Below are 14,899 nucleotides of genomic sequence, written 5' to 3'. Positions count from 1 at the left end.
GTAGGGAATAACAAGGTGTTAAAGAGCAATTAGCAAAGTCCTGTACGGCAGCACTTGATGTGTCCCTTGAAGCCTTCCTCTGCTTAAATTTCTGACCAGGACAGACTCATGCTGCTGATGAGTACCCCGGGTCCTCAAATGGTCAGAGGGAGGCTCAAATAGTAAGAAAAAATACTCCTAAACTTCAAAGACGAACAGCAGCTTCCATCCCTTAAAAAGTGTTTAACCCGACATTCCGTTTGCCTTGGTTCCTGGGATGCAGCGAACAAGACAGACTTCCTCAAAAGTAGAACTTGGAAGTCGTGGTAAAGACGCAGACGTGGCTGACAGCCTCTCCCTTTCCTGCTGCACAGCCTGGGGCAGGAGAGTGGATCCAACATTTCTTACTCCTGTGGTTTTACCACGAGAGACCGGAGGGGGCGGGTGACCCAGTTTCTCCCTTCGATCTCATACTCCATGATCTTCTAACTGAAGGTGGCCAGTCCCACGGCTCCCCTCAGAGATTCCCGAGCATTAAATCCCAGTGGTGACCCGCAGGATGACTGCTTCCGCAAATCTGACTCACAGGAATACTTAAATTTCAGCACAGAAACTTCTCTCACTCACGGCAAGTTCCTGGCCTTACTGTCTGCGTCCGAAAGGAAATGAGCAAGCCTTTGGTATTTGCAGCAGTTTGTGAAGAAATGAGTGGGACCTCAGCAAAGGTCGGTTCAGGCTTGTCCCAGCGCAGATAGCTCAACTGAGCTACAAAAGGCGAAGCAGCAGCCCTGCTTACTCCAGTAACTGGTAGGAGCAGCATTGCACTTGAACTTGGCCGGCATCGCACGTGACTCAAGATGGTGTGAGCCTGTGCCTCAGACCCTTAACGTTACTCACAGGTGCTTGATGAAAAGTTACTGGAATTACTGCCTGCACCGTCGTACCACTGCCCTGGAAGAAGTAAGTCCTCCTGCTGACCTGACAGAAGTCGGACCCGCAGCAGAGGGTCTTCTCTCTGTTCCTGCCTAGCAAAAGTCATGACAAACTTTTACCAGGGAGCTGTCTGACTGTGCAACGGCCGGGTGTTGTGAGCCAGCAAGAGGAAGTGTCAGGACTTGTGAGGACTCCTGGCTTTGGCAAGAAGTGATTCTGTGATTCTCAGAAGTCATCCAACTTTGAACCTGGATTCGTCACCAGCTGCGCAGCTGGATCCATGGAGAGCAGAGCAGAGACATCCTTGGGCAATGCAGATGGGCAGCACAGTTGAGTCCTGTGTCACTTGAGGAGGGACAGCCATCAGGAGACGCATCTGCTTTTCAGTGGGAGCACAGAGCTTATCCAAGCTAATTTGTAACACGCTGGAGTCATGCTGGCAGCAGTGTAATCCTGGCAGCTTGTCAGCTGAGGCAAGAAGCAGGAGCAAATGATGTACACGTTGAGCATCCTGCTCCCACAAGACTGTCCTTTCAACAGCCACAAGAGCTCAGCCGTGTGTGCATAATGCTGCAAGGCAAGCGTGCTCCAGGACAAGAACGAACACGTTTTGCTCCTGAAGTTCAGGTCTTTAATTCTCCTCCCATTGCCCTGGAAGCAGAGATTGCTGTTACGTTGACCCTGATGTGCCAAAGCTTCTGAAGCAAGAGATGGTAGGTGATTACGGCTGAGTTGCCTTGGTGCTGGGTCCGACTGCTGTAATGCAGGTGGGTTATCGCTGTGTGCTCTAGAAGCTTCACAGGTGAAGATCTGCTCCCTTGCCGTGGCCTGGCATAGTTGCAGCAGCCCATGTCTGGCTGGGCAGCAGGTACATGGTCTGGCACCCTGCCCCCAGGAAAGCTGGGACGCTCACAATAGTCTGTCCTGCATTATGAGTCAGTCAGAATTCAAAGTGCCATGTTTCGTTGTGTATTCAGGTGCTACGGCATCATCCGTCTCAGTGCTGCCCCCAAACCGGAAATGGGGTGGGCTTACCTGAGTGGCAAGGTCTGGGGCATCAGTCTTCTCCTCTCAGGAGTGAGTTTTACATGCCATCTCCAGAGCACATACAGGGTACTCTGCGTGGACACTGCACAGCCCCCTGCTGCTTCACTTCCTGCGAAACGAGGGGAGGCTGCCAGGTAATTCATGCCGGCATCTCGTGACTGCTTCCATCCCCGAGTGTTCCCAGGAAAGCGCAGCACAAGCTGCAGTCTGAATAAATTGGTTTGGGTGGTGGTAGCAGCGATCACTGTTAATCCTTCCTCGTGCTGTTACACCTGGACAGGATCGGGGCTGGGACATGGACAAGGAAGCCGCCCTGCAGACGCCAGGAGCCATGTGACCGCAATAGCACTGTACCTTTCCTTAGCCCCCCTTCCCATCCCCTTTTCTCAACCCTCTGGCCCTCTTTGCTGTACCCATCCGTGCCTGCACGTTGCATCTTCTCCATTACCTTCTCGCTTTCCTCTGCGTGAGGACGTGGGGAGAAAGAGGACTCAGTGCCATGAGTTATTTCTGGTGCTTTGGGGGAGATGTATTCACAGGCTCTGCTTTAGTGACAAGGTTTTGGCCTCTGCTTTTCCCACAGGGATTCTCCATGTTCAGAGTAGGTGTCCTCCCTCATTCAGCACAGGTTGCTGCTGTTACTTGCCCCTTCATCATGTGGGAATTGTTTCATTTCTCACAGCTCACCTTGTATGCAGGTTCTGGCTCTGGTAACCTGTATGTTACCCTAATGTCACGTGGTCTACGCGCCACACGCAGACACCTTGGGAGCTGCCTGAGGGTCACGTGTCATGCACTGAAAGGCCAAATCCACAGATGCTTTAGGGAAATTTTCTGGTCATCTGAGCTATTACAAGCTGCCACAGGAGAGCCAGCATTCCCTCACCCAGCGGTAGTAGTTCTAATCCTTTCTGGGTTCCACGGTTGTATGAAACACCAAACCCTGACAGACCGCATGTACCAGATCATGGTGGCATTTACAGTCCTGTGGTGTTGACCATATACAGTTTTGTCAGGCACGTCACCTGGCAGTGGAAGATTTTCCCTCTCATTTTCTCTTCCTGCCAGTTCTGGGTTTTTGGTCACGTCAGTGGTTCCTAGTACCCAATTCAGTATGTCGGTGTCATTTGGTTCCAGATGCCCTGCGGGAGTAACGCAAGGGCTGCTTTTTGTATAATCTCCTGGAATCTTCATGCACCGACCCTGCCAGTGCACTGACGCAGCAGGTGTTGCTGAACTCCTTCCAAGTAGGATAATGGCGGTAGCTTTGACCTACTCTACTTTGAAAAAAATAACCAAACACTATTTTATTGCAGTTCAGGTTGGCAGCAGTTTCCCTAACAGTCAAGCAGTTGCATGTGTGGCAGTTTTCTGGCATGAGTAGCAGAGCTGAGATGGCAGGACTCTGCAGGACAGCGCTGCAGGGACATATAGCACGTGGGTGACAGGCTGAGCCTACGTGCAGCTGCACTTCAGCAGATACTTGTCCCCTGTCTGGACTGGAGGGGGCTTGCCTGGGCCTGCAGTCCCACACTGCCTGGCCCAGCACCTGGCATGGGGCTGGCTGGGGTCACAGTGCTAGACAGGACCTGTGGCCCACTTCATCACCTTGCACAGAGGAAGAGCACCATGCTGCCTTCACAAGTGTCTTGGAGCAAAGAACCTAATTCCCACCATCAGCAGCATTACAGACACAGCTCCCCAAGTCCACAGTCACCGGGGCAAGCCTCCAGCCCCGCCCCTTGGCTCTGGACCCAGGGCTCCAGCTGCAGCTTTCCTCACAGGAGAGATGCTCCAGTCTGTTAATCATCTCAGTGGCCCTTTGTCGGACTCTCTCCAGTATGTCCACGTCTCTCTTTTACTAGGCAGCCCAGAAATGGACCCAACACCTCAAGTGTGGCCTCACCAGTGCTGAGCAGAGGGGCAGGATCACCTCCTGTCACCTGCTGGCACGTCTTTGCCTAGTGCAGCCCAAGACACTGCTGCTTTTGCCACAAGGGCAGGTTGGTGGCTCCATGTTCAACTTGGTCCCTGTCCCCAAGCCTCAGGTCCTTCTCTGCCAAGCTGCTTTCCAGTTGCATTAGCATGTACTGGTGCCTGAAGTTGTTCCTCCCCAGGTGCAGGACTCTGCACTTGCCCTTGCTGAACTGCTCACAGGGGAGAACAGCACGTGAACAATACGAAGCACAACTCCTCCCCTCTTTGTTCTTAAGAACCCTTTGTTTTGTTTTGTTTTGTTTTCCCACCCTGGCAGCAACTGACTAGGTGAGCGTTCAGTAACTACTTTGTCCGTACATGTCTGCTTGGAAATAGGTCTCTCCTCTGACAAGAACGGCCTAGAGACAGTTCACAGCTGGCATTTTTGATGTGGTTCAGACCACTGAAAGACTTGAATATGGAAGATGCTCTAACACGGAACGTGCATGCCAAACATCCCCCTTCACCCCCTCCAAGCAGGTCATTCACCTCTAGGAAATTCAAACACAGAACACATTTACTGTGAAAGAGGAAATTCTGAGAAAAGCCATAAAGGGGAGGGGCGTTTGTTCCAGTTGAGCCACCAACTTTGGATCCTATAAACTGCTTTCTGCGCTGATAAACACTTCTCATCTAACACAGCTTCTCCCAGTGATGGGAAGAGAGGCTGGCTACCACTTCCAGGAAGACCTGTGACCTACTCCGTCTCTGGTGTTTGTTCTTCAGCCTTGCGTTCAGGGAAATTTAAATCTGTGGCAATGACACAATTTCCAGTGCTCGCTCTTTGTTAGAAAAAACTGTGCTTTGCTGCCAGGCTGTCCCTGACTGCAGTGCGAAATGGGAGCAGCCCCTTCGAGGCCTGCTCTTTGCACCGAAATCCTCGTGACTGACCCATCGGTTTTTGGGCTGTGACCCGTAGGTGTTCCTGCTTAAGGAAGTCACTCTCCCACCCAACTCCGCACCCAGGCAGGGGTAGATACTTAGAACGGGGACAGCCGGCTTCACCCTGAAACAGGTGAGGGCTGCTCCCACAGTCCAGGAACAGGGGAATCTCTGACAGGATCAGCAGAAGCCTTGTCTACTCACCACCCATCACGTTCTTGAGCTGCCAGCTGCGAATAGAGTTGCTTTGGTAAGGACAGAGGACAGGAAAAAAGGAGGGCAGGGACAGCACAGCACTTGCTGCGCTCAGTCCCTTTTCCCACCTGCCATAGGAGCAGGGGCCACAAGCCCTCACCCTGCCAAGGAACAGCAGCTGTACATCGAGGATGCAGGCTGCTAAAGGGTCTGGTGACTCCAGTAACTTCAGTGCAAAACAGCTTCTCCCCAGCAACACCAGACTCCATTTTCCTCACCCTCCCAGCTGATTACCTTTATTTTACAACCAGGCTGTCAGAAACCCATCTGACAACTTCACGTATTTCAACACAAACCAGCCACTAAGTGAAGCAATATAATTTATTTGACATTATACCAGACATGGGTGCTCCAGATCCAGACTTGACCTTAAAACAACTTTAAATGCTGGATGTGCTGTACTGGCAGTATCCAAGTGACCTGCCCAAGAGCTAAACGTGCCAGTAGTGCAGTTGTTGAAACAGAAAATTCAGTACAGGAGAAGTCGAGCTAGTACGCACTGTTAGTCCATTTCAAACGTGAACTCACTTCCCAGTTTGGCGTGCTGGAATAAATTACTTCCCAAGTATTTCAGTATAAAGCAGCTCTCGGTTACGCATGTCATGGTAGTGTCTAACCACAAGAACAAGAGAGTAAAGATTTTTAAGATTTTTTTTTCCTAAAATGAACAGGCAGGCTAAAACAAGAATGCACAACCTGCAGCAGAGGGTGCCCACAGCTCGCCCCCTTCTTAATGGAGGGGGTACCACAATACAACGTAGCTGCTGTTGGTAGTAAATTTATCGAACAAAACGTCACCTCTGTTCTACCACAGTTTTAGCACGGCAAAGCTGTGCGGCACTATCCCACCTGGCAGAGCCTGCCCTGGAACCTGCAGAACCTGCCCAGGGCCAAACACGCACCTGACGATGGGGTGTAGATCTGACACAGAGTGTTGGAACCAGCTCCACAGCAAACTCACTTCACAGCTCTGGCTGGGCAGACACTCTCTTCCAAGCTGCTTTACTCCATTTAACCAACGTTGACAATGCCAAAAAAGTGAAGAGCACAGACTGCTGGCAAAAGAAACCATAGTCATCATCTCTACCAGGTTCTTCTACAGCTGAGAAACAGGGCAGTGTTATTACCCAACAGGCTGTCACCTCCCCACGTAAGAACCAACCGTGGTTTATATGAAGCGTGTCGTTTAAAATGCACAAAGATGAGATGAACAAGGAAAACTTTTTCCTCTGCAAGTTACCAATTTCGTTTCTTCAGTCGCAGCCTTTGCAAGGAGACACAAGGCACTGGATATGCCCACGTATCTCTCAGGCTATCACATGAGGCAGTCCGAGCTGAAAAAAAATGCACATTTTCATCACACAGCTTGTATTTACAGAGTTCTCTTCTCCAAAATCTTTTCATGTGCATCATGAAAGCCAACATCCTTTTTTCTCCTCTTACTGACGTGGAGGCGGTACACTCTGTAATCTCAGAACAATTCAAATTACCAGAAATAAAATGAAAACTGTTTTCAGGGAAACATGCATTTATTGTTAAGCATTCCCAGTGAAAATCAACATCTTTTAAAATGTGTTTATTTAAAAAATTGTTTGTGTACAAAAGTGTTTGTGTAGTTTTTATTTTCAAGACAAAAACCACTGATGCTGCGTTCCAACCCACCCGCTCCTCCTGTACAGGAAGTCAAGATGCTCAGGAACCAGCCTCCTGCAATAGTTTTTATTGGTTTTTTTGGGTTTTGGTTGTTTTTAGTTAGAAAACTCGGAATTTAGGATGGAAAGGGAAAGTGAAAGCAGGTCTCTTCCGACAGCTGACATTAGCACTTGTATGATGGTGGCCCCCTTCAGACACCACAACAGAGCACCAGCAGCTGCCACAAACCGTAAACTGGACAGGTACAGCATTTTCACAGTACATTTCCTTGCCTGTTGCGTCACGTATCCTAACTCACACAACTGACGAATGGCTCAGCACCGTGAGCGATCGGCTGCCTAGATGCCTACAAAGCAGGTTAACAGCAGACAAGGAACATCACATCACAGTACAGTGCAAATGGGTTTGCAAGAGTTCGGCCAGCGGGAACAAATCTGAGGTCAAGTTGCTCTCTGCAGAGCACTGCAGATGGAACAACCAAGCGAGAGGCAAAACGCATTAACAACAGCTGGTCTTGTGAGTCTGATGGTGAATCAGCCGATGACACTATCACCACAAACGGGAACAGCAAGCTACACGATCTGCCGATGGGTTTGGAATAGATCAGGAAAACCATGGAGAAAGAAGTGACTGCCCCTTTGCCTAGCCGCAGGAGAAGGCTGTGCCTGGAGAACGAGGACCAACAGTGAAAACCTCTGCATGGTTCTCCCAGAAAGAGCTTCAGGCACCCCATGAGCATCTTTAGTGTCACGCTTTAGTTCTGCGATGCAACAGACGGTACGATGAAATGCGCATCTGCCATCTATTGTTGAGCCAATTGCTCATCGAAACCATACAAAAACAACCACCTGATCACTGGCCACGCTCATCAAGATGCTTCTCATCAACTCTAAAAACAAAACACAGCAGAAGAGGACACCTCATCTTCTCATTGTGTCTGCAGACGTTAAGGAAAACTAACTTTCACTGCTAAATTATTTAGTATGTCCCCCTTTGGGCCATCCTCCAAGTCTAAGCTGGCTTCTGTTGGTATTTAGGAAGGCAGCAAGGGACACGCGCGCGGTTAGGTTTCCCCTTGTGCTGACAGTGGGACACTTCACCTTCACAGTAAACGACCAACACAATAAACAACTCTTGTTTGAAACTGTTCTGATTCTACCCCCCACCTTCTCCCTTCCCCCATGAAATAAGCAATCCACATGCTCTGAAGTGCCTAGTCTGATTCACAGCTGTCAAGCTTAAATTTGCATAGTTTAAATGTTTCTGTTGCCCACACCGCATAATGCAGATTTGGCCGTACAAGGTAAGCGCCTTTCTGGCTGTTTGATTCCTCCTTTCAGACGACGACAAAAAAAGATGCTATACTCCTTACGTGACAGTTACAATACTAATTTACTTGGAAAACAGTTAAATGCAGTGATAATTAAAAGAACCCAAGATATATTCCTACACCATTAGTACCTAATCGCTCGTATAACTACCACTGACCCAATGACAGTCAAGGCCCCATGCACTGTGACAAGCTTTTTTTTTTTTTTTAAAAAAAAAGAAGTTTAGACTGTGCAGAATGAATAGCACCAAGTGCCGCACCTTTCTGGAAGGATATGTTCCTAAGCTTTAGACTCCGAGATGTACCAGTTTGTCACACGGAGAACACAGCTCGTTCACAGAAGCCACGGGAGGAAGCTGTGAATTTGGCAAGTGGGGGTGGGACACAGTCAGGGCTTTTGGCACTCACGCGAAAATGGAGGCTTTTGGCAACAGGAAAGGGCATTTCTCTACCTTTGAACAAAGCTGTACTTTACTCCTTAAGGAGCTGGAGGAGATTGGAGTTTCTTGTTCCCCACCAACAAAACAAACAAGTAATAAACCACCTGGCTGGATGCATATTAAAATGTTCACCAGGGAAATCCCACTGATGCTCCGGCAGTTAGTAGACATCATTACCAATAGCCTGTTTGGAAAAATGGAGCCATTTAGACTTCAAAACTACTGTTTCAAGCCATCGTCTTACACAACAGAGGAAGACGACGCAGGGTTTATTTGTACTTAGAAAGCAACTGTACCCATGTTTTTAGTTCTCGTCATAAGGAAGTGGTAAATGTGCAGTCTGAGTCAGCAGCTGGAGCGCACTGCAGGGCAGCTCCGCGTGTGGGAATGCACAGGGCCCTGAACACAGCGATGTTCAGTCATACAGAAAACAGAACTACCATTTTGTATCTACAAACTCACAATGATAAACTGAAACCAGCAAAATTCCTAGGGCTCAGCCCCATCTACAGTTAAACTAACCTCGTACAACATTATCCCTATATTCAACTCTGATAATTACCAAGAATACAAAAACATTCCTTATAAAGGACTCGCATGTCAAAGTACGGAGGGACTTCAGACAGACCACCCATGTCTCCTTGATGCTGGGTCATGTTCCCTTCCCAGCTCACTTCTTGAGAAGCTTCCCTCCTGCCAGCACCTGAGCTGGCACCAAGGTATCTCTGCCACCAAGCACACAGATGGAGGGCAAAAATCAGTTTTCAACATCTATACATAAGGGGAAAGGGGAAGACAAACAAGTGTTTTGCAGTAGAGAAGAAAATGAGGTAACTTCATGAGAGAAGTAAAACCTAACAGGGCATTGTTTCAGAGGTGACCACGCTCACCTTGGAACCATCTCCTCTTTTCTCCCCCTCCCCCTGGCTTCCTTATCCCTTTACGTTCTGTTGGAAAAACTTGCCCTTCTTAGGAGACTAATCTCACCAACAGACATGTTCAAAAGCCCATAACTGAGAAGTTTTATGTCCCCGACTATGATTTCCAAGTTCGTTCTTTTGATAAACAGCAGTGAAGAACAAGGGAGAGTAGTCAGCAATTTACAATTACCACCAGGGTAAAAAACAAAACAAAACAAAAAAAAAAGGTGTTGATGTAATCAAGAAGTTCTTAGCCTGTGTAACAGAAAAGACAGCAACTTGAGATTAACACAAGTGGCACTTTGCCACAGTTCCCTACTGTCCCTGGTTTTCACCTAGCGAACCAGCTGAACAGTAGCAGCTTCTTGTTAAGAAAATAAATAAATGTAAGTAAAGACAAACAATTCATTTCCTTTGGCATCGTTGCAAATGATTTACACTAACCCAAGAAAACTGATCAGTGACTACACCTTAGAAAGCAGTAAGTATAAAGACTACACAAATGCATTTAGTATTGCACTGATATGAGTTCAAAGTATTTACTGTCTGTGCCCTGAAATATTTTAAGTTTGGACACATCAGGCAGAGCAGTATAGGGAACATCCCTGAACTAGCGAGGTCCCGACAGCTCTGTTTTCTGGTTCTGCTCTCCTACCACTATGCTCCAGATACTGAACAAATAAACAGTGTTCCTGATTCCCTCTAGTATGAGTATGATTTATAAACAGACTATGAAGTGTGAAACTAGTCCAACTTGTACTTCATAGCTCCAGAAAATCCCCAGGCAGACGTGTATTTCCCCACCCCGTTAATTGACAGTTAGGGAGAAAAAACACCAGTCATGGAAAAGATGACTGACACGGTACTCTGTTATCCACAATCCCCGCTCTCTAGTCTCAGGATTTCTCTGAACTCCCTTGTCAGATATATTCTCCAAAGTTAGCATCATATTCACAAAGACATTACAGCTCTCTTTAAATAGATGTACTAGTGTTTGAAGTTGCAAAACTAATAATTTTCAAGCTTTTGCACTCAGGATGAAATGTCATTTTAATACAAAGAAAATGACTGACTGTATGTACAAGCCATGGTAAGAGTTCAGTTCTCATTTATCAGAAACATCAATCCAAAAAGAAGCTAAACTGAGAACACACTTCTACTTCTGTGTGCATTTGAAGTATGTACAGTAAAAACACCAACACAGCCTCCGTCAACTAGAGAAAAAGGCAAGCAAGGATGAGTTATAGAGTACCTGGTAAGCAATCCTTAAATTGAAGCCCAAAATAAAGCTAGAAAACCGCTGCAAAAAAACAGCTGATTGCATCATATCAAGTACTCAAAGAAAATTTTTTTTAATTCTCAGTACACTAGCGAATGAGCTTTTTCCTCCTTCAAATCCAGTGAAATCATATTATCCAGAATGTACTGAAGAATATTTTACAACTATTTACGACAAAAGAAAAGGAAAGAAAACCAGCTCCATCTTTTTGTGCTATATCGAGGCATACTCCTTATGGGATTGTGTAGAAAACGTAATGGATGAAAATCATCACTGATAACTCAAAATGTATTTTTTCAAGGGGAGCCTAAACTACCAGTGAATCGCACACATAACACCCACAGATCATGAAACAATTTAGTGAGGCTCTTCAGCTGTACCATGTCAGGGAGCGGAGAATTGGGTTTCCCAATTAATAAGCTAGAAAGAACCCGGTTCTGAATAGGTCACGATTTGGAACTTTGGGAAGTCTTGGAAGTCTTTCAGAAAAAAGTTACAAGGACACTGGAGTATTTCAATGGTGCTCTCTTCAGCGACCCTACCTAATATGTCTATTAAGTACAAGCATGCAAATATAGGTCAATCCACAGGCACGTAGGATCCATGTTAAAAACAGTAAGATAGCTGTGATGAGTGGCACCAACAATTTTGATGACTAACACTCAAAAACTTTGCTTTCTGAATTACTAAATCAAAATCCTGAAGCAAGTTCCTGCTAGTCTTCGTCACACTGCTAAACACTAAAGTAGGCATGTTTTTCCCCCATTATTTTAGCTGAGCTCAAAGAATTTTTACAATATTTAGTAAGAAAAAAAATTAAAGTATTTCCCCTTTTTAAATTTACACAGATGTTTAATTAGCTTTATTTACAGAGCGTTTTTTTCAGTCTCAGATAGTGCCTAGACAGCATCATCAGGCAAGAGTGCCGGTTTTAAAGGAGAATCTATATAGAATCCTAAAAATAACAGATGGTGATGCTCCTCCAGAAGGGGCAAGCTGGACTACTGAAGCAGCTCTCTCTACATGGCTCAGTTACTCAGGAGTAATTCTGTTGCAGTCTCTACATCCCATGATTTTGAAGACAAGGCCACTATTACTGCATTCTGCAATGAGAAAATAAAAGCAATAATACTTTTAGTGTGTGAACCTGCAGCTCTGAGAAGTGGAATGAAAAGTTCATGGGTTAATCAGAACACATTAATTTACCATTTGTTAAATTCTAACTAGTAATTTATAATAAAGGCAGGGGTAGCTCACAAGACCTAACTACTAACACAGTATTTTAAACCCTTGATTCTTAAAAATAATTAGCAAAACAGAATGACTAGACCTACAAGAGGTGGAAGTAGTGAGTCTACTTTAATACATTAATGACTCCCTGTCATATAGTCATATATCCTGTCACGTATCCCCATCACACGCACACACATATACTTGCCCTGCCTCTACTGAAGAATATTTAAGTTATATATACTTACCCTATCAAAGCCCATAGCACAAAGGTTTTCTATTTTTTTGGTGTATTCTGGACTAGAAACTGGTGCTCCAGCATACACATGTGCCCAAAGTCGAGCTGTCTGTTTAAACATTTCTGGATTTTGTTTGTACTACACAAAAGAGAGAGGGGGGAGAAGGGCGAAGTTAAATCAACTCAGCAATCCAACCAAAAAGCAAGACGATATGGCAGATTCCAACACATCATTTTTTCTACAGAATCTTCAACAGTGTTTCACACAGATCATTTTTGAAATGAAATTCAGAGGTGAGGATTACACATAAAGCAAACCCATGCAAGCGTTTGATTTAATGTGTTTGCCTTGAGGTTAAATTACACACTACAGGTATTTTACGTGTACAATCCGGTACAGTGCTCTCAGGTGCACTAATCAAAAGTGAAGCAGCTATATTTAGCACAGCTACTGAACATTTATATTCAGCGTGGCAGAGCACAAATTACCCTATGTTAACATCTCCTGAATGTACATACTGCACACTACTCTAAGGTATTTCTCTAATCATTTTAAAATATGCCTGTTTTATACACTGCAAGTAGGTCTGCAGTTTTTCAGTCAAGGCTGACATTCCACTGCCAGGATTCCTCCTGAGGATATTGATAGCATACGTGACAAAAAGAAGGGCTGAAAAAAAAAAATGGGTGAGCATGTGCAAAAAGCTAGGAAGCTGCAACTCTTATCATGCACACAATTATTTAGCAGGAAAAAAAATAAAAATCATGCAGTGTATGTAAATATTATTTTGCACCAATCTTGTCACTGACAAGTGTTCTAATAAACAACAGAATGGACCTTATCAGAGTTTTCAGCCAGCACCAAGAACTCAAAAGCAAAGAAAGTGGGTCATCTGTCATAAACTGTGCTCAGAAAAGCAAAATTTTTCCTATTTTTGTTCATATCAAGTTAAAATTTTATTTAAAAAACCTCTTCCCTTTAATCATTACACTCAAAAAAAAGTAGGTATCTTTAGATACGTAATAAATTTAGCACTAAATAAAAATACAATATATTGGGAAATATATTATTCAAGTATCTAGATGCATCTTAAGGACAGAAACATGGCTGACTATCATTCTAAACACTTTGTATTCATACATAAAACAATCATTAAATCTACAAAGCACTGTCAAAATGAATATAACACTTCTTACTGCTGTACATTTCATTTTACTTCTACAGCAACACACATCAATATATATACAGTTGCGGGCTTTGTACACCTCCCACTAAGTCTGCTCCACACGAAGTAATTTGTATATTTATTATGTAATTATTAATGGCATTAAACATAGGAGACAATCTATTGTTAGAAATAACTCAGTGTTATAAATGCAGTGGTCTGCAATCAATCTCTTTCATTGTAATGACTAGAAAATAGGAAGGATTAAGTTTAGCATCAGTAACATCCTGAAGTACTATTATTCCTCTGCTCTCAAGAGATCTTCCCCCAATTTTTGCTTTTTAAAATATTTTTGAGAACACTGCCAGGCCTAGAAAGCAACTAGCTGAAGTGCAAAGGATTAGTCATAACCGCATTTTATTCAGAACTAGCTTCCAGTGCTCTATAAATAAAATTTCTTTACTTAGGTATCCATAAATAATCTAGCTTCTCACTGAATTGAGAAAAGCCTGAAGGCACCTTTTACTGATGTCTCTATATCAGAACTGTGAGCAGCTAATGTTGCTGTACTTAAAAAAACAGCAACTCGTTGAAGCAGTTTTGACACCAGACAGCTGGTGCCTGAAATTACTACCGTTATTCAAACAGGAGTTCTCCCTGTGTTCTCCCCGGGATGCAGTTCAGGAGCTTACAGGATACTGACAGTTACCTGGACAGCTTAGTAGCTTAACAAGAGTTTAGTAAACTAACATAATGAAAAGTGAGCACAGAGGATAACTAATACCTTGTGAATTTTTGTTTTGGAAAACACCCCAAACCAAAAAAAGGACCCCACCATCAAATAAAACACATGAAGTAACCGGGTGTTTACCACCTCATCTCTCAAAGACATTATAGTCACCTTCTACTTACGTACACATGCTTGTAACTCAAGGCTAAACCCCAGTACAGTTTTCAGGCAAGTATTTGCAGGGAACAGAAGAAACTGAACCCTCCCCAAATCAGCCATGCCACAGCCCCACTGGACACAGCCCCAGAAGCACCTGACAGCCAGACTGGAAAATTGCTCTTCAGAATCTAGGAAGTTTCCTGAAGTTTTTTGCCTCAGAGAAAAAAAAAAACACCTCTTTCCAGCTCAAGTGCTTCTACGAGACTGTTATGACTCCCACACAAAATTCTACCATTGGGGCCAGAATGGGAAACACTAGTCTTGTTCTCTGTAGAAAAAGGACAACAGTGGGTTTGTTTAATACAGAGTATGTGACAGCAAGGGCACACATCCGGCAAGAAAAGCCAGTGCAGGGGCATGCCTGGTGGCCTTGCTGGCCTTTGCAACAAATCTCCCCGCGTAAAGCAATTCAGTCTGACAGAACTGTTCAGGGACATTTGTTCAGAGCAGCCTTACAGTACTGCAGAAACCCACAAGCAAGCCTTCCGTACTTTCTGCTGCGGAGTACAGGAGCAGCAGACAGCTCACCCCCACTCAGTGGTGCATCCAGCTACCTCTCATCTCCATGTTTACCTCCAAATCCTGGCAGGTTTGATAAATTACTAATCCTACACAGATTCT

The 14,899-nt window shown here is 45.0% G+C and overlaps 1 protein-coding gene across 1 annotated transcript in view; it reads right to left on the bottom strand.

Moving 5' to 3' along the window:
• Positions 1-11,526: 11,526 nt before the first annotated feature.
• UBE2K (ubiquitin-conjugating enzyme E2K) overlaps positions 11,527-14,899 on the bottom strand; it is a 22,799-nt gene continuing 19,426 nt past the window's right edge. The window contains exons 6-7 of the mRNA XM_010135349.1: positions 12,174-12,302; positions 11,527-11,798 (exon numbers count right to left, since the gene is read on the bottom strand). Of these exons, the coding sequence (XP_010133651.1) occupies positions 11,724-11,798; positions 12,174-12,302 (204 nt within the window). The 3' untranslated portion in view covers positions 11,527-11,723. The remainder of the gene's footprint in view (positions 11,799-12,173; positions 12,303-14,899) is intronic.

The sequence above is a fragment of the Buceros rhinoceros genome, unplaced genomic scaffold (assembly GCF_000710305.1).
Source record: "Buceros rhinoceros silvestris isolate BGI_N320 unplaced genomic scaffold, ASM71030v1 scaffold2454, whole genome shotgun sequence".
Classification (NCBI taxonomy): domain Eukaryota; kingdom Metazoa; phylum Chordata; class Aves; order Bucerotiformes; family Bucerotidae; genus Buceros; species Buceros rhinoceros.
Note: the sequence above shows the minus strand (reverse complement) of the source record. Positions and strands in the feature narration are given on the sequence as shown.